The sequence below is a fragment of the Notechis scutatus genome, chromosome 6 (assembly GCF_049901735.1).
Source record: "Notechis scutatus isolate UNSWTSFEM ecotype Mainland chromosome 6, rNotScu1.2, whole genome shotgun sequence".
NCBI lineage: Eukaryota > Metazoa > Chordata > Lepidosauria > Squamata > Elapidae > Notechis > Notechis scutatus.
The window spans coordinates 21,032,241-21,056,765 of record NC_142014.1 but is presented as its reverse complement, the minus strand read 5'-3'; the positions used below and the strand labels follow the sequence as shown (position 1 = coordinate 21,056,765).

The 24,525-nt window shown below is 42.4% G+C and overlaps 1 protein-coding gene across 3 annotated transcripts in view; it reads left to right on the top strand.

Annotated features, from left to right (window-relative positions):
• The window catches only part of SULT4A1 (sulfotransferase family 4A member 1), a 25,670-nt gene extending 1,241 nt beyond the window's left edge, over positions 1-24,429 (top strand). Inside the window, exons 2-9 of one of the 3 annotated variants that reach the window (XM_087969474.1) lie at positions 8,938-9,068; positions 10,853-10,933; positions 11,037-11,163; positions 17,547-17,641; positions 19,465-19,603; positions 20,788-20,836; positions 22,668-22,791; positions 23,926-24,429. In XM_087969474.1, the coding sequence (XP_087825600.1) occupies positions 8,938-9,068; positions 10,853-10,933; positions 11,037-11,163; positions 17,547-17,641; positions 19,465-19,603; positions 20,788-20,836; positions 22,668-22,785 (740 nt within the window). In that variant the 3' untranslated portion in view covers positions 22,786-22,791; positions 23,926-24,429. The remainder of the gene's footprint in view (positions 1-8,937; positions 9,069-10,852; positions 10,934-11,036; positions 11,164-17,546; positions 17,642-19,464; positions 19,604-20,787; positions 20,837-22,667; positions 22,792-23,925) is intronic. The other 2 variants (XR_015750282.1, XM_026677620.2) reach the window with 2 other exon arrangements.
• The last annotated feature ends 96 nt before the right edge of the window (positions 24,430-24,525 follow it).

Below are 24,525 nucleotides of genomic sequence, written 5' to 3'. Positions count from 1 at the left end.
TACACTGGGTGCTGCTGTGCCTAAAGACCTAGGCAAGCACTTAAAAACAATTGGCGCTGACAAGATCACCTTGGTGAGATCTGCTGGCATAATCCACAGATACATCACGCAGTCCTAAACACTTGGGAAGTGTTCAGCTAGTGATTTGTGATACGAAACCCAGCATGGTTATCTCGTCTGCTGTGTATACTGTCATTTTTGTGTATAATAATAATAATAATAATAATAATAATAATAATAATAATGGATACCAAACCCAGCATAGTTATCTCATTGGCTGTGTATACTGCCATTTTTGTGTATAACAACAACAATAATAGCTTACATTATCTTGATTGCTGTGTACACTGTTGTTTTTTGTGAATGATGATGATGATGATGGCTGACCTTACCTGTCTAGCTTACTTCCTCTGAGATTCTAACTGGGTTGGACCAAGGATATATGGCCCAGGGAGTTGTAGAGATGGGCTTGGCTAGCAGAGATGGCCATTTTAGGGCCTGAAACATGCAAGGTGAAATATGTACATTGCAAATGAATTTTTTTCCCCCTTCCGTACCTGAAAGCTGTAGACTGAGATACGGTGCACTTTTATGTATTACAATTTTTGAAAACTGGTGATGATGATGATTATTACATTTTTAGTGAGATTCACAGCCTTTGGGGCTGGTTGGTAGCTCAACAGTTCCAGTCCTGACTAAGGACCTAGGAACTGTTAAAGTAGTGTCAGAGAATATAAGCTGTTACAAGTAGGGTGGTTTTTGTAGAATCAGGGTATTCAAGTCTGATAAATTCAGAATTTCCAAATAGCAAGGTAGCCCTTTAGGTATTGCTCCAAGGGCTCCAATTACAACAACAACAACAACAAAACAACTATTATTAATTTTAGGTTGAAAGCATTGTTAGGGAGGCATTTGCCCTGAGAGATAACCTTCGTTAATAAAGGAAGGGGTTACTTTCAGATCAACAGAGGTGAATCACAGGATTTCCCTCCCCCTCCCCTTTTCTGGATTATCAACACAGCTGAGTGCAGGTGGAGCAATTAGCCAGCCTCAGAAGCTATACCAGGTCAGGCCTGGTTCCTGCTTGAATGGAGACTGCTGGAAATCCAGTACTGTTGTTGGCTAGATAGGGAAGGCCCATCTTGAATGAAAACAGTGGCCCTTGAATTACAGGACATCTGAGAGAGAAGGCAGGCGATGCAAGGGTGGACTGGTCCATATGAATGCTGCAGAGGGAGAAAACGGATTCTTTCCTGCTTCATGTTGCAGTCTTCAGTCTTTCCATCTTCTCAGTCTTTCCATCCCCCTGACGTGTTCCAGATGCTCAGCCTACAAGGGATCTCAGCGGAAGCTGCTAAGATGGGGGGGAAGAAAAAACAACAACCCCAAGGTTATTCCAAAGCAAACAGGAAACAATTCTTCTCTAATTGGACGCGTGAACCAATCCATATTTGTGGTGTTGCCTATCCCAGACACCCCCCAACCTTTCTGGCTTTGCAGATGGCAGGGGTGTGTGTGTGTGTGCGGGGGAGAGGGAATGGTTATGCACGAGCAGCAAGCAAGCAGTTCCTTTTGCACAAGCGACAGGCACCCTTGCCAGCTGCCTGCATGTGCACTTGCTTGCTGCGCATGCATGTGCTCACCCGCCACTTCCACGGCCCCCGTTCTGAACAGGCCGAGGCCCTGGTGTTGGGGAGCCTTGACCTGTCCTGTCTCCAAGCAGAATGATGTTAGGAAAGAGCACAAAAGTCCATCTGGATTAATTCTTGTGGCCTCATGTTCTTCATGGTCACTTGCCTAATCGGCGCGGGTACTTTTCAGATTTGCGAGATGGATTTCAACCTTCCTGGGTAGGCCAGCCAGGAAACATGATCAGAGGTGCTAATGCTGCTACTTCATTGTAAGACTTATTTAAAGAGAATTTTGCATGTCTGGATGAACCAAATCTCCCGTGCTTCTTCAACCAGCATGCAGATCTGAGCACTCTATGGCTTTGGGCCACTTCCAGCCCTTTGACTGCCCTTGTCTGGCTCACATCAATTGGAAATTAGTAATCAAATGCAAATACAAACAGCTTGCTTCAGAGGGGCAGGAGAAGAAGCCAAGCTGGGTTTGGCACTGCACAGTTGCCATGTATTCCTTTCCATCAATGTCCCAGAGATGATTTGGGAAAAACAGTTAAGAGATTGAGCTGGGAGCAAACCAGAGGTGGGTATTCAGCAGGTTCTGACCAGTTCTGGAGAACCGGTAGTGGAAATTTTGAGTAGTTTGGAGAACTGGCAAATACCACCTTTGACTGGCCCCGCCTCCATCTATTCTCTGCCTCCCATTGGGTCCCAACTGATCAGCTGGGTCTTCTTTTGTTGCTCAGCACAGGAGTACGGAGTTGGAAAGCAGGTTAGTGGGGTGGGGAAGGAATGGGATTTTGCAGTAACCTTCCCCCAGGAGTGGGGAGGGAATGGGGATTTTCCGCTTCCCCTGCCATGCCCACCAAGCCACGCCCACCAAGCCAAGCCACGCCCACAGAACCGGTAGTAAAAAAAAATTGAATCCCACCACTGGAGCAAAGAGGTATGAATTCAAGCCAGCCTCTCGGATCAGATATTGATTGACCTTGGGAAGCCATGTTTCTTGTAGTCTGTACTCTGCCCCATAGTTCCTGAGGCAGGACTTAACAAGTAGGACACGTTCTGGAAGTTGTAGGACTGCCATTCCCGTTGCATTGTCATGATGTCTGCAGGTGATGGATATTACATGCCGTGTGGACGGTCATGTATTGTTCGGATAAATCAAGGCTTTTCAAACTTGGTAAGTTTAAGACTTGTGGACTTCAACTCCCAGAATTCCTGAGCTAACATGACTGGAGAAGAGATTCTGGGAGTTGAAGTCTACAAGGCTGAAAACTGTCAAGTTTGAAGACCCCTGACTGATAATCTCATGTTTCTTTATTAGCTTGCTCTATTTGCTTACATTAAATTGCAAGAATGGGTTACAGAAAACTGATCGGTATTTGGTAGTTCAAGACTCTAATAAGAGTGCAGAGAAGAGCACCAAACATGATTAGGGGACTAGAGGCTAAAACATATTAAAAAATAGTTGCTGAAATTGGGTATATCTAGTTTAATGAAAAGAAGGACTAGGGGGGGTGACATGATAGCAGTCTTCCAATATCTCAGGGGCTGCCACAAAGAAGAGGGAGTCAAGCCATTATACAAACCATCTGAAGATAGAACAAGAAGCAATGGGTGGTAACGAATCAAGGAGAGAAGCAACCTAAAACTAAGAAGGAATTTGCTGACAGGACAATTAATCAGTGGAACAACTTGCCTCCAGAAGTTGTGAATGCTCCAATACTGGAAGTTTTTAATAAGAGATTGGATAACCATTTGTCTGAAGTGGTATAGGGTTTCCTGCCTAAGCGGGGTTGGACTAGAAGACCTCCAAGGCCCCTTCCAACCTATTCTATTCTATTCTCTGAAAAAACTGCTTAGTAAAGCAGGGGAACACATTGTTCCCAAGAGATTCAGCTCAGCTCCTAGGTCTCTCACACTGTTCCATGTTCTCTCTTATGGATATAATGACCCCCTGATGCAGGGGTCTCCAACCTTGGCAACTTTAAGACTTGTGGACTTCAATTCCCAGAGGAACTCTGGGAGTTGAAGTCCACAAGTCTTAAAGTTGCCAAGGTTGGAGACCCCTGCCCTGATGTATTGGCTGAAAGTCCTGTAACATGAAGTCCATCCTGTCAGGAGAACATCAGGTTGGAGAAGGTAGTCAAGTATATTAGAGTACCATTGATATTTTTTAAAAAAAATATTTTGATATTTTAAAATCCATTGGATTTTTAAAAACTTAAGCCTTCTTCAATAAGTGCAAAACCTTGAAATGGTTATAGCACCAGAAAGTTTAATTTTTCAGAGCACATGAAATCCTAATAGGATATGTCCATTGAAGCATTGCAGCTTAATTATACATCACAGTTAATGACTGAGCATTAGGTGCGAAATCCATCCTGCTGCTTCTTTGAAAAGTGAGTTGTACATTGTGAGGCTAAACAGGTTGTCACGTAGGCCAGCAGGGGGGAAAAAAAAAAAAAGGATGGCTTGAAGGCTCTATATGTTTATTCTACCATCCCGTCATTTTTTGCTATGAAGGATTTTCCCCAGATTCTGGGCAAAGATTTAATCGAATGTGGTAGAGAAGATACAATAGCATGCAAAAGCCAGATTAGACCAGCTGGCTGCATCTTTATTGCTTTCTGAAGTTGCACATTTGAAATATTTATGACCTGCTGCCAGTACTAAAAGCTTCTACTTGATTTCCTCCAAGCTTCGGAGAAAATTGTTTTATAAACTGCAGACGATACTGTAAATTCAGACTCATTTTGCAACTCTCTTTTGTTCTTGGGTTGCTTATAAAGCTTTAGACCTGGTTGAGTTAAACCTTAGGATACAACATTCTCATGTGCTAAACCCCAACCACACAAACCATAATATGGCTTATTTTAGAGCAGGGGTGTCAAACACAAGGCCCAGGGGCCCAGATCTGGCCCGTGGGGTGCTTAGATCTGGCCTACAGGGCTGCCTTGGAAACAGCAAAGGACCAGCCCGCAGTGCCTCTACCAGCGAAAGCGAAGCTATGGAGAGCTGCGTGTGGCCCTCCGAGCTCCATTTTTGCTGGCAGAGGATTGCAGGAGGCTGCCACAGCCGAAAACGGAGCTTGTGAGGGCCACGGGTGGCACTTCCAAGCTCGGTTTTCACTGACAGAGGATTGCAGGAGGCCGTCGCAGCCGAAACAGAGCTCAGGAGCCCATTTTTGCTGGCAGACCACTCAGGCCTCCACAGGCCCCCAACATGAGTGACATCGAGCTGGCCATGCCCACCCTGGCCCCCCAAGGTCAAACACAACCCTGATGCAGCCCTCAATGGAATCCAGTTTGACATCCCTGTTTTAGAGTAGAAATTTACCGTATATATAGGTTTGTGTGTGTGTTTACCTTTATTTTTTATTTTATTTTATTTGTACATATTTTTAACACAGAAAGACATGCATGAGATACAGGGGTGGGATGCTACCGGTTCGGCCTGGTTCTATAGAACCGGTAGCTCTGAAGAGCAGCAGACACAGAAGCGGTTCACTGCGATGACCTTTTGCTCGTCTGTTTGGCCCACCTGCCTGCCTGGGCTCTTGGCTGTCCTTTATTTCCTGCTTTTGCAACCTCAGCTGCTTTGCGTGACATAGCTGAGGTTGAAAAAGCAGGAAAGAAGAGGATTTTCAAATGCTGTGCACCTGCACGCAGAGCTTGTCAGCTGTCAAAATGGCATTTTGCAATTACTGTACATGCGCACGCAGCAAAACGCACTCTCCCCGAACCAGTAGTAACACTGGTTGAATCCCACCCCTGATGAGATATACATATGTTTTATATTTTTATATGTCCTTTTAAAGTTTTTTTCTGTCATTTTATATGTTATCTATCTTTTATAAAGGCTTCTACCTCTAGGGAATTATTAAAAAAAACTACAAATAAATTTTTGCATGAGGAAAAACAAAACCACAAGGAAAGTGTCTAACAATATTGCTGCATGCAAAGTGTGTGCAATGTTTGTATTTCTACCTGAGGAGGACTCAGATTACACTTGGTTGGACTACTGGTTGGATAACTTGAGGAACAAATGAAGACTAAGCCAGTAAAACTCCAGACACTCCCACACGAGATACTCTTGAGTTTCAGTGGTGAACAGTTTGAACACGATAAGCTCCTATTAAATTCTCTATCCAAACTGAGCATATCAAGAAAGATGAATTGGAAGTCTCCAATCAAATAAGAAAATGAAAAGGAAGGCAGCATGTCATGCTCAGAACAAGAAAACCCAGGAGGTCAGCTCCTGCCCTCTCTGCAATGGAGTACAGGTAGTCTTCAACTTATGACCACAATTGAGCCCAACGTTTATGTTGCTAAGTGAGAAACTTGTTAAATGAGTTTTGCCCTGTTTTACTTGCCCCAGCGGGTAAGTGAATCACTTCAGTGGTTAATTTAGTAACCCGATTGTTAAGTGAATCTGGTTTCCCCATTGACTTTGCTTGTCAGAAGGTCACAAAAGGAGATCACGTGACCTTGGGACACTCAACCATCATAAATGTGAGTCCGTTGTCAAGCATCCAAATGTAAATTACGTGACCGTGGGGATGCTGCAACGGTCATAAGTGTGAAAAATAGCACTTAGCAATAGCACTTAAATACTTATATACCACTTCACAGTGCTTTGCAGCCCTCTCTAAGCAGTTTTAGCAGAAAATGGTCATAAGTCATTTTTTTCAGTGCCGTTGTAACTTTGAACGGTGTTATAAGTCAAGGACTACCTGTTCTCAAAAAGGGACGCGGTGGATCAGTGGCTAAGACGCTGAGCTTGTCGATCAGAAAGGTCAGCAGTTTGGCGGTTTGAATCCCTAGCGCTGTGTAATGGAGTGATCTCCTGTTACTTGTCCCAGCTTCTGCCAACCTAGCAGTTCGAAAGCATGTAAAAATGCAAGTAGAAAAATAGGGACCACTTTGGTGGGAAGGTAACAGCATTCCGTGCACCTTTGGCATTTAGTCATGCTGGCCACATGGCCACGGAGAAGTCTTCGGACAGTGCTGGCTCTTCGGCTTTGAAACGGAGATGAGGACTGCCCCGCAGAGCCAGAAATGACTAGCACGTATGTGCGAGGGGAAGCTTTACCTGTTCTCAATTTTATATCCTCCCTCAGGAAGGAAACACACAGAGATACCTGAAGAAAAGACATTGCCAAATTACCAGTGATAAGAAGTAAAGTAGATTAGACTTCCCCAAAGAAAAAAGTCATGTCTTGCTGATTGAAGATTTACTACTTAAAGGAACAGAGTCAACAATTTGTGGACTAGACAAATTCTTAAGGGAAAGGTATTATCTTCCAAGTGCAAAGAGGCTCACTAAAATGATGAAGCCCGCTGATCATTATTTTTTTCCCCTCTTTCGTGCTGTGATGAATGATGCAACTCTGAAAACAATTTCAATGGACTATGAGCAACAAGCAGGATAATCAAAACATTAAGAGCACAGGTGGTAATCTTATCTATATTTCAACTGAAGGTCAACATCCAATGAGGGAACAGGGAATTTTAGAATTAAATTGCCAGCTCAAAGGATGGTGCTTGTTGTGAGAACTTTAGCTTTCTAGATCTTGGATTACACTACCTGCTGGAAGAGCTTCTAGCAAGAGTTGGATGAAGACCATGGATGAAGACCAGCAATAATATGTTCGGCAAATATCTGCTTATCCGACAGGCTTTAAGCTAAAACTGGTAGGGCAGGATGACCAACTAATAGAATTAAACCACAAATCCAATAACAAGAAGGGAAATGGTGAAGAAAGGACTCACCAATACAAATTAAGAGATACAGGAAGCAAAACTAGGAGAAGTATAAAGGGCTCAAATAGACTTAAGCGGTGGTGGGGTGGCGGGATGGACTAGAACAGGGGTTGCCAAACTTTTGGAACTCCAAACTCATAATTTTAAATCCCAGGGACCACTAATATGAATTTTGGCTGACAGTGGCTTGCTGACATTGGTGGGAGAGAGAGAGAGAGAAACAGATCTGATCTAACTTTTCTCTCTCTCCCTCTCTCTCTCTCTCACACACACACACACAAACACACAGAGGCCAGGGGTGGGATTCAGTTATTAACCAGTTCTGTGGGCGTGGCCTAATTTGTGAGTGTGGCTTGGTGGTCATGTAACTGGTTGGGCATGGCTTGTATGTAAATATTATAAATATTTATGTAAATATCCAATTTTTTATAAAAAAGAGCAACTTTTACCCAAAATCAGGCAAAGCAGGCAGGCAGATTGAGTTGCTCACAGAATCACGGATTCATTCAGAGATCTACCTATCTGCCATCGGCTACCTGAGTCTGCACTGAATAATAAAAGCTTCAGTCCTAAGGAAGGTTCGGAAGATCTAAGGATTAGCTAGAAAGCAAGAAATCCAACGGTTTCCTGCTTTCTAGCTAATCTAAATCTCCCGGCACAGCAGAACAGCTGATGGTCGGGGAAAAATAAAAAGGAAAAATAGCAATTTAGGAGGCAAGTTTGCCAGGTAAGGAGTGAGTGGGCAGGGAGGGTTCCCGTGGGCCATATGGGCGGCGTAGCCTTGTGTTCCCACACAGCCTGGATTAAAAATTTTCTCATGGACCACCAGTGGGCCGCGTCCCATCGGTTGTCGTTAGCATTGACTAGAACAGTGATCCCCAACCTTTTGGCGCCGCGGACCCGGTACCGCATCAGCTGGCGCGCAGCGCCAGGCCCGGCATCAACTGATCAACGCCGCCATCTTGTTTTGATGAAACGCGTGCTTCGGTGAGCTTTCACCCGGAAAAGCTCACCGAAGCACTTTCTTCATCAAAAAGATGGCGGCGCCTCTAACAAGCCAGCGGCCCGGTAGGAGTTGTTCCGCGGACTGCACTGATCCATGCGCCCGGTGGTTGGGGACCCCTGGACTAGAAGACCTTGAGTTCTCTTCCAACCCTATGATTCGATGATTTAGTTAGTTACTTGATCTGTTACTTGTCTGAAATGATACAGGTTTCCTGTTTGAGCAGGGGTTTGGACTAGAAGACCCTTCCAACTCTGTTACCTGCTGGACTTTCCCATATAATTCAAAGACTACTTGAGATGAAATTATGAGTTTTATTCATTTCGAGAATTTATATACTTTCAGTGACTCTAGGCAGCTTACAATTTTTTTTTTTTTGGCAGTTCATCACATCTGGAGGTGACTAGGTTGGGGAAGTATACACTGCAGTAAGATGCAAGAAGATCTGGAGATAGTGTTGATCATCTATTGACAGTCGAGAACTTTTTCTTCTCTTGGAAAGCTTGTATTTTGTCTGATTATTTTTCTCAATAATTTGCAGGCACAAGTTTATTGCAGGAAGTGGTGTATCTTGTGAGTCAAGGAGCAGATCCTGATGAGATTGGATTAATGAACATAGATGAGCAGCTTCCGGTCTTAGAATATCCTCAACCCGGTCTGGACATTATCAAGGTACAGATGAATCCTCAGATCTGTTAAAGTTTTGAAATTATGTTGTTGATGCTTGACTGAAATAGTTGTTTTCAAGCTCTGTTTGATTCCTTGATGTATTGGAATAGTTCATCATTATGAACATTATAGTTTTAATGCTTTCAGGTGGTACATAACTTTGTATATAATTCAATAATTCACTCCTTCAAGTGATTCTTGGACCCAATGATTATGTACTGGTCTTCTGCATTTTCTTCTGTATGAAACCCTTCAAGTACTTGAAGACTGCTTCCATATCTCCTCAATTGTCTATTTTCAAAGCAGTGTATACCAAGAACTTTTCACCATTCCTCAGAGGGGCTCGATTTCCAGATCTTCCACCATCTTTGTAGCCTGTCTCTAAATTCCAATTTCTCAATTACATTTTTGGACTTTAAACCTTGAATTCCAAGTGAGATCTAACCAAGATAGAATTGAGAGGAACAATTGCTTCCAGGACTCTGCTGCAATTCATGCACCCCAAAACAGCCCTTGCTTTTTTTTTAATGATTACATGACACTGCTGGCTCACGTTTAACCTGTGGTTGACAAGGATATCCAGATCCCTTTCATATACTCTTTTCCTGCCCAGTTTCAAACTTTTCCCTTGGTGTAATATGCAGATTTAATAAATGTCCCCCAGCACTTTCATCCTGCTGAATGACCTGAGACATTCCCACTTTTTTTGGTCTGCAGCTCTTTTACATGGGTTGATACTTAGTCGTGACTCCCAGCTGTTCTGCCAAATCAGAAGGGAGAAATGATATATGTTTGGGTGGCAAATAGTTGAAAATCCAGCAAGATGCTGATGCCATGGCTGCTGTCATGCCCCTGTCGGAGTCAGAGTCTGAGGAGGAAGACGAACAGCTGACAGGGAGTGGGAGTGTGGCTCTGTTGGCTGTTGAGGAAACTGGGGAAAGGCAAAGTCCAGCTGGGCAGACCAGGCGAGAGGTAGAACAAGGGAGAGGGAGTTCAGAGGAAGACCCAGACCCACCCCTCTTCATCCTAGGGCACACAGGGAGGAATGGAGAAGAGAGCAATGTGGGTTGCATGGCTTACAGGGGAGGAAAGGGCCCTGATTCCCTTCATTAGCCACAGCTGGGAAGAGAGTTTTAAAAAGGGGCATGCTGAGTGTGGCAGCTGCTGGGAGCAAACATGAGTTTATCTTGTGTTGACTTTGGTTATCTGTGTTCCTGGCATCTTCCCAACCATGTTGAGTTATTGCTCCTGCCCTGCTGGGCTAATTACCTCATTTTGCCTTGATTGGACTTATAGTTACAGTTTTTGTTGACCACGTTTTTGAACAAAGGCTGTTCCTAGAAGAGTTTTTCTCCAGCCAGGAAGTAACCAGGACATTGGGGGCAAAGTTGGAGCTAATAAAGGGACTCCTACTCATTATCTGACTGTGTTGCCTTTGTGCCATGCCCTGGGTCATCACAGCTGTTCTCAGACGTAACACTTTAGACCAGTGTTTCCCATCCTTCACAATTTTAAGCATTGTGGACTTCAACCTCTACTGGCTGGGGAACTCTGGGAGTTGAAGTCTACACCTCTTAAGCTGCCAAGTTTGAGAAACATTGGCCTAGATCTTTGAACTCCTCAGATACACACAGTTCCTCCACCAAGAAAAAGCATAATCTATTGGCTTTTTGTTAATTCCTTTGTACCTCTTATTGTTTCATGTTTTTTGGAGGGACATGTTTGAATATTTATTATGCTGGCCTTTGTCAGCCCTGAGCCTTCATGTTTTTCCCTGCACATTACAGGAACTGACATCCCCTCGCCTGATCAAAAGCCACCTGCCATACCGCTTCTTGCCTTCTGACCTGCATAGTGGCGAATCCAAGGTAGCCTTCACGGGTCATTTGCGTTACCTCTGCAGGTTTTCTGACCTAGGGAGATGGGATGGAGGAAGCACTCTGCCCCATGAATTGCTTTTCATCTCTCTAGATCATATACATGGCTCGTAATCCCAAAGACTTGGTCGTATCTTACTACCAGTTTCATCGCTCCCTGAGAACTATGAGCTACAGAGGAACGTTTCAGGAGTTCTGCCGGAGATTTATGAACGATAAGTGTAAGAATTTCCCGTCTGTTTTGTTAAGCACTATCTTTCACTCTGTTCTACATCATGCAGGAATCATGGGACATGTGGCTTGGGGTATTGCCATCTAAGGCAGCCTCTCTCAATCCCAGCAACTTTTAAAGATATATGTACTTCAAGTCCTAGAATTCCCCAGACAGCCATGATCTAACGTAGAATTCCCCAACGTTTCCAGCTTTGCGGACCGGCGGGGTGGAGGATGAGATGGTTTGCGCAAGCGGCTGGCAAGCAGGCACGCAGCTCTCTGGGCGCAAGCGGTGTGTACATGTGCTTCCAGCTCACACAAATGGAGCACAGGTGCACAGACTCGTCCGCTGCTCGCACAAGTGGGGATGTGTGCGCGCAGCACAATCTCCGGCTATTTCTATGGCACAGTTGCAAACCCCTCAACAGCTCACTAGTGGGCCGCAACCCATAGATAGTGTAAAATCCCCATTTCCTCCCCACGCCACTAACCTGCTTTCCAGCTCCATTCTCCTGTGCAGGGCAACAAAAGAAGACCCACCCGATCAGCTGGGACTTGGGAGGCAGAGAATAGATGAGGGCAGGGCCAGTCAGAGGTGGTATTTGCCAGTTCTACGAACTACTCGAAATTTCCATTACCAGTTCTCCAGAACTGGTCAGAACCTGCTGAATACCACCTCTGGCATGGACACATCTAGGTCCCACACTGTTCTGACCCAAGCCACGTTCAAATCAAAGAAACAAAAGTATATATAAAAGCAAACCTTTTTTATGCATCTCTGTGAACTCTGTTCACACAGAGTCATTAAAACTAATTGTCCCAGATAAAAGCAAGCCCTTTCAAGGTTACGAAAGGCTGTCAAGAATACAAGATTAACAGCAGAGAAATATTCCAAACCAAAAATCTCCAAACATGAACCAGAACAGACAGGACTTCCATGAGAACGTGGAGTTGAAAGAACTTCTTTGCTTCCTGCAAAGAAGCCAACTGCAAAGGCTGGCTTTTATCCCATATGGGACAAGCCATCACCTTGCAGCCTTATTCCTGAGTCACCCGTGCTGCTTCAGCTGCTCTTTCCTTCAAGCAGCCCTGCACGCATGCACACTGAGCACAGGCACCCCGGGGTCCTCTTCATCACTGCTGCCAGACTCCACCCCACTCTCTGATAGTCCTGGCCCCATCCCTGCATCACATGCAGGCCCCTCATTCGAGTCCTCGCTTTCAGAGACTTCAGCCGTCCGCACCTGCTGCCAGCGAACCACAACACAGAGACTCATTGGTTAGCTGTACAGAGAATCCTTGACAGGCAACCACAATCGGGACTGGAAAATTAGTCATTGTGAGGCATCATGTGACTGCACACACATTTTATGATCTTTTTTTTTGCTGTGGTAGCTAAGCAAGACATGATGTGATCATGTCTTGTGATCTTCCCCGCTGTTGACTTTGACGTTGCTTGTGAGAAGCTGGGTAGGAAGGTTTCAAATAGCGATCGTGTGAATCAGGAACAGCAACAACTGTTCTAACTACAAGCTAATTGCCAAGCATCCGGATTGTGATCAGATGACCGAAGTGACACTGCTACAATTGTTAAGGGTGGGGACTGGTCATAAGTCACCAGTCCTTAAAACTTAGAATGATTGTTAAACACATAATTACCCAAGAGCTTGCTATTCCTGAGACCATTGTCTGTGAACTGTCCTTAAATATCAAATTTCGGTTCTTACTATGTTACAGAGCCCCTGATTATGACATCGAACATGCAAACAAGCTAAATACACTGCTAACATGGGCATCATCCTGCCCACACGCTTTTATCTTTCTTGGTGACGTTTAGTAAGGAAATAGGTCTATAGTTCTTGATTTGTAATGGATCGGCCTCCTCTTTTGGGACAAGTGTAATATAAGCTTCTGACCATGATTTAGGTATCCTCTTCTTTAACATAACTTCATTCATAACTTCTAGCAATGGAAGGTTCAGCGATTCTTGTAATGTTTTATAAAATTCTGCCGGAAGTCCATCTGGGCCTGGTGCCTTTCCATTATTTTGCTTCTTGAGTGCTTCAGTTAACTCCATCATTGTTATATTGCTTTTTAACATTGTTTCAATCTCTTTAGGTATCTGGGGTAGATTAGCATTCTATAAATACTGTTTTACTCTTTCCTCATCAATATTCTCTTGTGTGTATAGTTTCCCATAATAATCTCGAATGATTTCCTTCTTCTCTTTACTACCATAGCAAACTTGGCCTTGGTCATCTATTAATTGCAATATTTTCCTTGATTCTTTCTCCTTTCTCAATTTGTATACTAACCATCTACCTGGTTTATTTGCATCTTCAAAGTAGTTCTGTTTAGCACCTCTAATTTTCTGTGCTAGTTCTTCTTTTTCTATTAGACCCATTTTATGTTTAATTATATTCATTTTTAACTTAATGTCCTTTTTCTGTGGCATTTTCTGTAACTCTTTTTCAAATCCTTTATACTCATCCTCTAATGCAGGGGTGGGCAAACTTTTTGGCTCGGGGGCCTCATTGACTTTTAAAATTTGACAGACGGGCCGGGTCAGCACAAGATACGATACATATAAAAAACTGCAAAATCTCCGCAAAATCAAGTCACTGCGCCTAATGCGCCACCTGGTGTTGAAATGCCTGTCATTACAAGTCAAAATCAAATGAATGCAATAATTCGATCATTCACATCAAACCTTAATTCTGTACCAATCTTCGGCGGGCCGGATTAAAAAGACCAACGGGCCGGATGTGGCCCGTGGGCCGTAGTTTGCCCACCCCTGCTCTAATGACTTAGAGGCTAACTTTTCATAGTATTTCTTTTCCTTGTATAGTCTATTATCAAGCCTCTGGCATATGCCTTCATTGTATCCCATACATTCTGGATTGATGTATCTTCTTTTTTGTTTTCTCTAAAGAAGAAAGCCAGTTCTTTCTCCATCCACTGTGTGAAGTCTTTTTCCTTTAATATAGTATTATTTAACGTCCATCTAGATCTTCTTCTTTGTCCTTTCCATTTAATTGTCATTGGATTGTGATCTGCCCAAGTACTTGTTTCAATATTTATTTCTTGAATATTAGTTAACAATTCTGTTGACATCCATATCATATCTATTCTGGACCATGATAAATGTCTATTTGAGTAGAAGGTGTATTGTTTAGTTTTAGCATTTCTTTCTCTCCATGTATCTTTTAAATTTATTTCATCTACCATTTTAAAAAAAGATTTAAGGAGAGTCTTTCTGTTTTGCTTTATTGTGTTCTGTGCTGTGTAGACTAGTTTATTGTCTACAATTCCATTAAAATCTCCCATCATAACTATATTAGCATAGTCCAGTTCAATTATTTTCATATGTAATTTTTTATAAAATTCTTCTTGATTGTCATTCGGGGCATCAATTGCAATCAGGAGTGTTTTCACATTATTGTCCATTATTTCCACCATTGGTATTCTTCCATCGTCATCAGTATAAATCAATTTCACTGGGATAATATCTTTAATATATAGAACCACTCCTCTTTTCTTGCATTGTGTCAAAGAAGTAAATATTTTCCCTAATTTTGGCTGTATCAACAATTGTTCATATTGCTTTTTGATATGTACTTCTTGTAGGCAGATTATATCAAATTGTAATTTCTCTAATTTATGGAAGGTTTTTCTTCTTTTAACAGCTGAGTTAAGTCCATTTATATTAATTGTAATCAGTTTTTTCTCTTCCATGGTTATATTTTGTAGTTAGGTTTAGCAGCTCTTGTAGATCTTGGTTCATGTTGTTCTTTGGCTTCCACCTTTCCACCTACTGCACCTTCTTCTTTTTCAGTCGTCATTTGGCGACTGAATTGGAATTTAATTAGTGAAATTTCTTTTTCTGCCTCTTCCTCTTTCCCTCCAAAAAATTCTGTGTAAAATGATTCAGCTTTCTCAATTGAGTCAATTCTATATCTCTGTTCTTGCCATGTGAACATTAAACCTTCTGGAATCAGCCATCTATAATTCACCTCTTTTTTAAGTAGCATTTTGGTCAGGAATCGGTATTATCTTCTCATCTCTCTCACTCTTCTGGGTACCTGTTTCAAGACCACAATCTCCTTGTCTTTATATTTCAATGTTTTCTCTTTTGCCACTTGCAATATTTGCGTTTTAATGGCTTTCTTTGTAAATCTGATGTGAACTTCTCTTGGTAAGCTATTTCTCACTGTATATCTTGTGAAGACTCGATAAACCTCATCTATTCCATCCATCATCTTCTCTTCAGTTATTTCCAAAGCTTCAGCCAATATTTCTATCATTATCTCAGCTAGGTTTTGTCCCTTTTCTTCCTCTATGTTTTGGAATCTAAGATAAAATTCTGATCTGTCCATCTCCCATCTCAGCATACCACTTTTATCTTGCTCAACCACAGTTAATCTGTTATCAATATCTCCAATCTTTTTGTCTCTTTGTTTATCTTCTTCAATTTTTTGGAATCTCTCATCATACTTCATCATCATTTGTTGAATGTTCTCCACCTTTTCATCAGTTTTCCCTGTTCTTTGTTCGATGTTCTCTGTTCTCTTTTCAATATTCTCTGTTCTTGTTTGAATATTTTGAATTCCTTGCATAATCTACAGGCGTTAAGAGTTGTTAATCTAATCTTACGTAGCTTTTTCTCTGGTAATATTACACTAATAACTAGAACATACAAAACATTTGCTAGACCAATACTCGAATACAGCTCATCAGTCTGGAACCCACATTACGTATCTGATATTAACACAGTTGAGAAAGTCCAGAAATATTTCACAAGAAGAGTTCTCCACTCCTCTACTCATTGCAGAATACCTTATGCCACCAAGCTCGAAATTCTAGACCTAGAAAACCTAGAACTACGCTGCTTTCGGTCCGATCTAAGTATAGTATATAAAATCATACATTGCAATGTCCTACCTGTCAATCAATACTTCAGCTTCAACCATAACAACACAAGAGCAAACAACAGATACAAACTCAAGGTTAATCGCACCAAACTTGATTTCAGGAAATACGACTTCAGCAACAGAGTGGTCAATGTCTGGAATACTCTACCTGACTCTGTGGTTTCTTCCCCAAACCCCAAAAACTTTAACCTTAGACTATCTACTATTGACCTCATCCCTTTCCTAAGAGGTCTGTAGGGGGCGGTCTTCAAACTTGGCAAGTTTAAGACTTGTGGACTTCAACTCCCAGAATTCCTGAGCTAACATGACTGGAGGAGGAATTATGGGAGGTGAAGTCCACAAGTCTTAAAGCTGTAAAGTTTGAAGACCCCTGCCGTATTGCAACATGATGTTGTATCCAGCCATCTCATCCAGGAAAACCTCCCTTCATATGAACCACTGTTGGTCAAACAAAGAGATCTGAGCAGGAAAGACTCTGGCAAGGTCCAGACAACTTCCTCCACTGCAAATTAGCAGCTTGTTTGCTTGATGGCAGGAAAAACGTAGACTCCCATGAGACACAAAAGAGTCTGCTTTCCCCAATCTTGACTTGGACAGAAGATCACACCCTGAGGAAGAAAGTCTGGACGGTCCACTTTTCTTCTGAACGTCTTTTAGAATGGTAGGAAAAAAGTAGACTCCTTGAGACACGAAAAGTCTGCTTGGACCAAACCAGAGGTGGTATTCAGCAGGTTCTGACCAGTTCTGGAGAACCGGTAGCGGAAATTTTGAGAACTGGCAAATCCCACCTCTGACTGGCCCCGCCCCCATCTATTCCTCTGCCTCCCAAGTCCCAGCTGATTGGCTGGGTCTTCTTTGGTTGCCCTGCACAGGAGAACGGAGCTGGAAAGCAGGTTAGTGGGGTGGGGAGGTAATGGAAATTTTGCAGTATCCTTCACCTGCAGTGGGATGGGAATGGAGATTTTACAGTATCCTTACCCTGCCACGCCCACCAAGCCACGCTACACCCACAGAACCAGTAGTAAAAAAATTTAAATCTTCCGATGTTCTTCCCCAGGTTGAGGTCTTCAGTCCAAGTCAAGTTTGGGTCAAGCAGACTTTTCGTGTCTCAAGGAGTCTAATTTTTTTCCTGCCATTGAGCAACTTTAGAAAGGGGGGAAAGCCATGCTATACTCTTGCCAGTTGGCCCCAGTGATGCCCATGATACCATGCCCTCCTAGGAAATTCCAGGAATGATACAAGATAAGCTGACTATGTTGTGATTGTGGGAGTAAGGCCAGTTGGAGTTATTTTCTTGGGTTGGATTTTGTTAGGAATACACCAGTCATCTTTTGAGAACAAAACAAAAATATAAATGCAATATAATGAGTTTGGTGTTCCAGTGAAAGTTTGCCCAATAACAACATTTTTTTAAAAAAAAAAATCTTGAGTATTAGCTGTTGTGTTTTCTGTCTCTATAGTAGGTTATGGGTCGTGGTTTGAACATGTCCAGGAATTTTGGCAGCATCATATGGATTCCAATGTGCTTTTTCTCAAATATGAAGATATGCACAAGGTAATTATCCAAGCATATCGAGGACTTTCTCCCAACCTGTAAGCAAGAAGCCTCCACCCCCAGCCTCCCCAGTTCCTTTAAAGAAAGATCACAAACTTGGCAGGAGACAGAGATGGGGGTTAGGGGCGAAGGGTTTCCTCCTCTTGGAATTTAAGCTTGGTTAATTAGTATCACAATCCAATGTTTTATTATTTTCAGTGCCAGGAGTTTGATAAGCTGTTTGTTTCTGGGCTATCAGAAAAAATAAGTTAATAAAGTTTAACAAAATAAATGAAGTGTATGATTTGATAATCCCACCGCCCTTTGCTTTAAACTTTAAGAGAATATTTTCCTTAATTTAAATTTTTATTTTAGCTTTTAGGATTTGTTTGTTGTTCTAATAGGTTATGCTTTCCTTCTGTTTGCGGTTTATGAATGGCTATTTTGATTCATTATCGTTGTGATTGACTGCAATTTATGAAAATGCCTTTGGTTGGTTTACAAAAAGTAAAAATTCAGCAAATGGAAGAAAATAGTTTTAAAATTCCATCTATGCAGAGGCACTGAAGGAGCAAGGATCAGAAAGAACATGGGGTTGTTGTTGTTGTTTTAGAACTATTGTTCAGGTTCTGCTTCCACAATGAAATAGCAGTTGTATGTGTGCTATTTTTAAACCCCCAGAGTTTAACAACCAGATGTTTGTATTTCTTTGGAGAGAGAAGCACCAAGGGTCAGCTATTTGTTCCTCTTCTGATTTGCAAATATTTGACTTGCACACAAGTCAGTAACATCATAATGTGAGGAACATTGAACGGAGTATTGGGGCTTCATAGCAGTTGTAGCTACATTTCGATTTCCATGTTGATTTCCATGCTGATGTACCAGCAGTCAAAATCCCAAAAGTGGATGCAGGTGAAGCAGCCCCATTCCAACTTCAGGGGAAGTGTTTCTTGGTAAATGCAGGGACTTTTTCCCTTCTCAGGCATGCTGTTGGGACCATCTGGTGCGGGGGGAAAACCTCTATCCATGGAACCAGTCCCTGGTGCCCCAAAGATTGGGGGCTGCTGATTTAACATATATAAGAAGCTGCTGTCAGAGTCTGAATCCGAGGAGGAAGCCGGATAGCTGACCGAGTGGGAGTGTGGCTCTGTTGGCTGTGGAGGAGGCTGGGGAAGGGCAAAGTCCAGCTGGGCAGAGCAGGGGAGAGATAGAACAAGGAGAGGAAGTTCAGAGGAAGATCCAGGCTCACCCTCTTTATCCTACGGCACGCATGGAAGAACGGAGAAGAGAGCAACGTGGCTTGCATGGCTTACGAGGGAGGAAAGGGCCCTGATTCCCTTCATTAGCCACAGCTGGGAAGACAGTTGATAAAAAATCAGGCTATGTGCGGCAGGCTGCTGGGAGCAAATGTGACTTTATCCTGTGTTATCGTGGCTTATCTATGTTCCTGGCATCTTTCCAGCAGTGAGTTTTGCTGTGCCTTCAAGCCTGAGATTCTTGCTTCTGCCCTGCCAAACTAATTACTTCAGTTTGGTTTGTTTGGACTTTTAAGTTACAGTTTGTGTTGCTCATGTTTTGGACTTAATTTTCTGCAGTTAAAGGCTGTTTCTGGTAGAGTTTTTCTCCAGCCAGAAGGTAACCTGGACATTGGGGGTAAAATAAAGGGACTCTTATTGCTTATCTGACTGTGTTGCCTTTGTGCCACACCCAGGGTAATCACACTATTGCTAAGCCTGCATTGATATTTTTGGGGGGCAATAACTGGTAACCGGGATGTACTTTTTTGAACTGCCTTAATTTTGACTAATTTCTTCTCTGCTAGTCAATATCTTTGTCTTTCACAGGATCTTGCAACCCTGGTCGAACAGCTAGCAAGGTTCTTGGGCGTCGCCTATGACAAAGCACAGTTGGAATCGATGGTTGAACATTGTCACCAGCTCATTGATCAGTGCTGCAATGCTGATGCCCTTTCAGTGGGCAGGGGTAGGTGTCAGACCCTTTGCTAACTTGCGCACAGGTGGGATGGGTTTAATGGAAGTCCACTTTTATGACACTTCCAGATTGGAACGCGTAGCAATTATCATTTTTCAACGTTAATTGGTTAGAGTATTTTGAAGAGAAAGAATTGGGCTATAAATCTGAACCATGGTTTAGTCAAGGAGTCTGAAGCTAAAAATTTTTTTTTTAAATTAAAGGGTAGATGGCAAAAAGGTGCATTTCCTGGTCATGGAAAGCTATCATTTGGGAGGCCTTTTAAATCCTGCAGGCTTAAGAATTGTTTTTGTTTAATTTGTTTAAAACATGCAATTGTTATCACCAGAAGAATTACAATTTAGAACTCTGAATGTATGGATTTGTTTTCTCCCCAGCCTCAGCAACTTCATGACTTCGAGTCCCTGAACTCAATAAGTCTCAAGAAGATTGGGCTGCCATTTGTCAGAAATGGTGTAGGGTCCCCCCCTACACCAAGGGTGGGGGCTGTTGGACTAGATGACCTACAACAGTGGTGGCTAACCTTTTTGGGCTCCTGTGCCCGCTTTGTCACTTCCAGTATTTCCGGAAAAACAGGAAGTGATGAAACCGGCCTAGTTTTCGGCCTGCAAAACCTGCAGAAGCCTTCCTCAAGCCTCTGGGAGGCCGAAAAAGGCCTCAAACCAGCCAAAAATCAGTTGTGACCCGCGCGCATGCGCAGTGAAGTAAATTTGCCTGCAGCTCGCATGCCAGCACAAATGGCTCTGCATGCCAACTATATGGCACACATGCTATAGGTTCGCCATCATGGACCTACAAGGTCCCTTCCAACTGTGTTAATCTGCTAATCTTAAACTGCATCTTAATCTTAATCTTAAAGCTGCAATGGTTAGGAAATACTGGTTTAGATTAAAGATATAGGGGCAGAGGAAAATCTAATTCAGGGTTTCTCAACTTTGGCAGTCTTAAGATTTGTGGATGGCTAGGGAATTCTGGGAGCTGAAGTCTTAAGTTGCCAAGACTGAGAAGCAGTTGATTTAATTATTTTGGCTGGAGATGACCAGCTGAACGTTTACCTGGTATTTGGTTAGAGGGCCGTAGAGAACTCATGGATGTTCGGATGCTGTTTGGCCACTTTGCACTACTCTTCTGCTTGTAAACTTTCAAACTCTTCCTTCTCTTATTACGTGATCAAGGGCTTCGATGTATAAAAATCATTGAAATGCTACTGTGTCCATGTTTCAGGTAGGTTAGATCAAGGAAAAGATGCCATAATGGAAAAAGGTAGTTCTCAACTTAACAACCAGTGGCTTAACAACTGTTTGAAATTATGATAAGTCCTGAACAGGTGCTTTATGACCATAAATTACTTTATGGCTGTTTTAAAATGTGCCAATCCCCCATTACACGAACTACATTTCAGGCCCTTGGAAACCAGCTCACCTTTATGACTGGTTGTAACATTCCTGTGGTCATGTGACCATGATTGTTTTATGTTACTTGCTTCTAGCAAACAAATGCCCATTTGGAAGAACAGGATTGCACACACGACCCTGGCATTCACTTAATAGCAATAGCACTTAAAGACTTATATACCGCTTCCCGGTGCTTTACAGCCCTCTCTAAGCGTTTTACAGAGTCAGCATATTGCCTCCAACAATCTGGGTCCTCATTTTACCGGCCTTGGAAGGATAGAAGACTGAGTAAACCTTGAGACAGCGGGAATCGAACTGCTGGCAATGGACAGAATTAGCCTGCAATACTGCATTCTAACCACTGCACCACCATGGCTCTCAGTGGTGGTGCAGTGGCGCTGTTAACCAGTGGGTTCACTTAGCAACCAGTGCATAAAATGATAAAGGGTATAGTAACAGAATCTTGAAAGCCTGACAGCATTCTCCTCCTTCCTCCTTATATCAAAGTGAGTTGATCTTGATTTTTTTCTCACCCTTTTGTTTTTTCTGGTCTAAATTTATGACTTCCTAACAACTGTCATATACCTTCTTCCCTGCACTGACACAACTAGTTTGTATCAGAGACTTCACTATCATGTTACTTATTTATCAGTGCTCAGGGACACTGTGGCTCGAATGGTTAGGATGCTGGGTTGGAGGTTAGCAAGCCCATGTTTGAGACCCGAGTGCTGCTTCAGGGCAGAGTTGAGCTCCCATCCTTCGCTCCAGCTCCTTGACGGGGACATAAAAGAAGCCCCTAACTGGGCATCTCCTGCCTGGGCAATGTTGATGTCACCAGCTAATCCTTTCAACCCTGTAAAAGTGTCTCAACACTCCTGATATGAGTGCAATTTATTGATGCTTCATAAAAGGTTGCAGATTTGAAATGCTTCAACCTTGAATTGTTTACATTCACATTGAGCTGTTTGGATCTCAAGAATTTTCCCAGAATGTGAGGACTCTTTCATAAAGGTTGAAACTTGAAACAGCTGCTTTGAGAGGAAAATAAGTTTGTGCATCTGTAATACTCTTGTTTGTTTTCCCCCACTAACATCTGTAACACCAGGTTACCAGAAATAATCCCCATGATGGTGTGCAGCAGGAGTAATCATGGTTCCAGGAGTGTCCGTCTGGGAGTGACGCACATATAAAAGGGGGCAGCTTTGACCCCACATGCATGCTTGTTCCCTTGAATTTTTTGAACATCTCACCTGCTTCTTTCTGTTTCTTTCCCCTCAAAACCAAAGTTAACCAAAATACGGAATTGTTTTAGTTATCCTTCATTTGGTCCTGAGTAAATTGTACTAACCTCAAAATTTCCCCCGAGTCTTCAAATCTATTGCATTTGCACATTGCCTGCTTTTTCTGCACACTTTTGTTTCCTGTTTAATTTTGTTCATCTTTCTCACACTTGTAACAATTTTCTTTTCCTTTTTTTCCCAAATGCATCCTGAACGCTAAGGTGTTTTCCTTGCTTTTTCTTTAAATGTGTTTCCATGATTTAAAAAACTGTGGTCTGTTAAGTTTTTAATTTAGCTTAATTTAATTTGGTTTATCACAATGTACATTTTCCTATTTATTTTGCATCATTTTGTTCATTTTTATTTTGTTTTCCTTTTTAGCTTATTGATCTTTGCCCAGAAGCTCACTCTCAGTTGCTGGGAAAATGGGCTCTTGGTTAGCTCACCTTCCTTCCCACTCAACCTCCCAAACCAGTTGCATGAAACAAATCATGAATGAACCCAGGTGGGTGACTCTTTGACCAGCTGTCCAAAATGGCTACCAGAAAGTAGAATCATACACTGTATTTACAAACTATTACAATGGGAACAAGTGTTTTGGGGATTCAAGTGGCAAATCAGATCCAAGCTTTGCTGTGATATCTGCATATCGAGTATGGTTTGGTATGGTTTATATTTAAGAGCAGATATCAAAGAAGATTCAAAGAAGGAAGCAGGTGTCTTGCTACTTACCTCCAGGCCCACTGATTTTCCAGTTCTTGGTTGTTTTTCTCAAGAGGCTCACTTTTAGCAGGCAAGAACCACTGGAACTCTGCTTTGTTGTTTGAGGATGTTATTGTTCAACTGGATCTTGAAAACCTGATAAGAGTTTCTCTCTTATTCGTCTTATACCCAAGAAAATCAAGGCATCTTTGGTTTCTTCCTTACTGTTTCCTCCTTTCTAGGGCTAAGTGATGTTTACAAAATGGCGTCAAGGCCATCTCCATAGTGTTCTACAAGTGGCTTAGTTAGTGCATTTCAAATGTCCCTGGAGTTGGCAGCTGTAATAACAACTGTTGTTTTAACTGTACGCAGACCCAGTACTTCATCTTAACCAGAAAACTCAAGATGCAGCCTTGTAGCTTCTAGCAGTATTGTTTCTGGAGGGGGAGGGTGAAAAAAAAGTGGTGAGAAAAGGGGGCCGGGCAATCCTGTGGTTGGATACCACACTGCCCTTCATTGCCCTCCTCTTCTGTGGTTTTCAGAGATGTCAACAAGCAGGGGTGATGGAAACTGGACCTTGGTAGATGAGGAATATGCTGAGAGAGGATTGATGGAGAGATGGTGAAGGCAACACGCTGAAGAACAACCAGATCTTCACATTTTAGACAGAACTGGATTGTATGAAGTTTTAAGTCCAACTCTTTGATTGATAAAGGTGTAATTCCCACACTCCTGATGGCAAACTTTTCCTTTGGACTTGTTTTTGCTGTTGCAGGACTGGGGATTTCACTTTCTAGATTTAAAATGGCCAAAAGATTCTGCAATTCGCTGGGTGATTTGTGGCAGGTTTTAGTTCTTCTGAAAGGTCTTCTGCATCTTATAATAACCAGCATATTTTTTCCCTCCCTCTGTTTCCTTCCTTCCTTCTATCTTTCAGGACGAATTGGGCTGTGGAAAGATATCTTCACTGTCTCGATGAATGAGAAATTTGACTTAGTGTACAAGCAGAAGATGGGAAAATGTGATTTCACATTTGATTTTTATTTATAAAACAGCCAAATGAAAATGCATGTGTATAATGCAAAGAATCTAGCTAGAAGTGCTTTCTGCATTTATTTATTCCTGGCTGGACATAGTACCATATTTGTTATGTGTATCATATTAAAAAAATAAAGGGCACACTGCATTGGGATGCTATCCTCAGAGGGTGCTGGGTCAGGCCAAAGGTCTACTTAGAGCAGCAACTTTTTTTTTTGCAAGTTTGATCAGTCGAAAGCTACTGGATAGCTTTCAAAGTTTTAAAAGCAGCAGGTATATGAGTCTAGTGCACTCTGTATGTTTTTTTCTCCATGTAATCGACGCAGAAAGCAATTGTTACAGGGCAGCTGAAAAATACAGTGGATTCATAAATAAAGAATTCTATAATTTTATCATGCAGAAAGATTTTTCCCCTTTCTCTTTTCTTTGTAAGTTGCTATTAAGCAGCAACATCCATGATGTGTGTGTGTGTGTGTGTGTGTGTAAAAAAAAGCCTAAG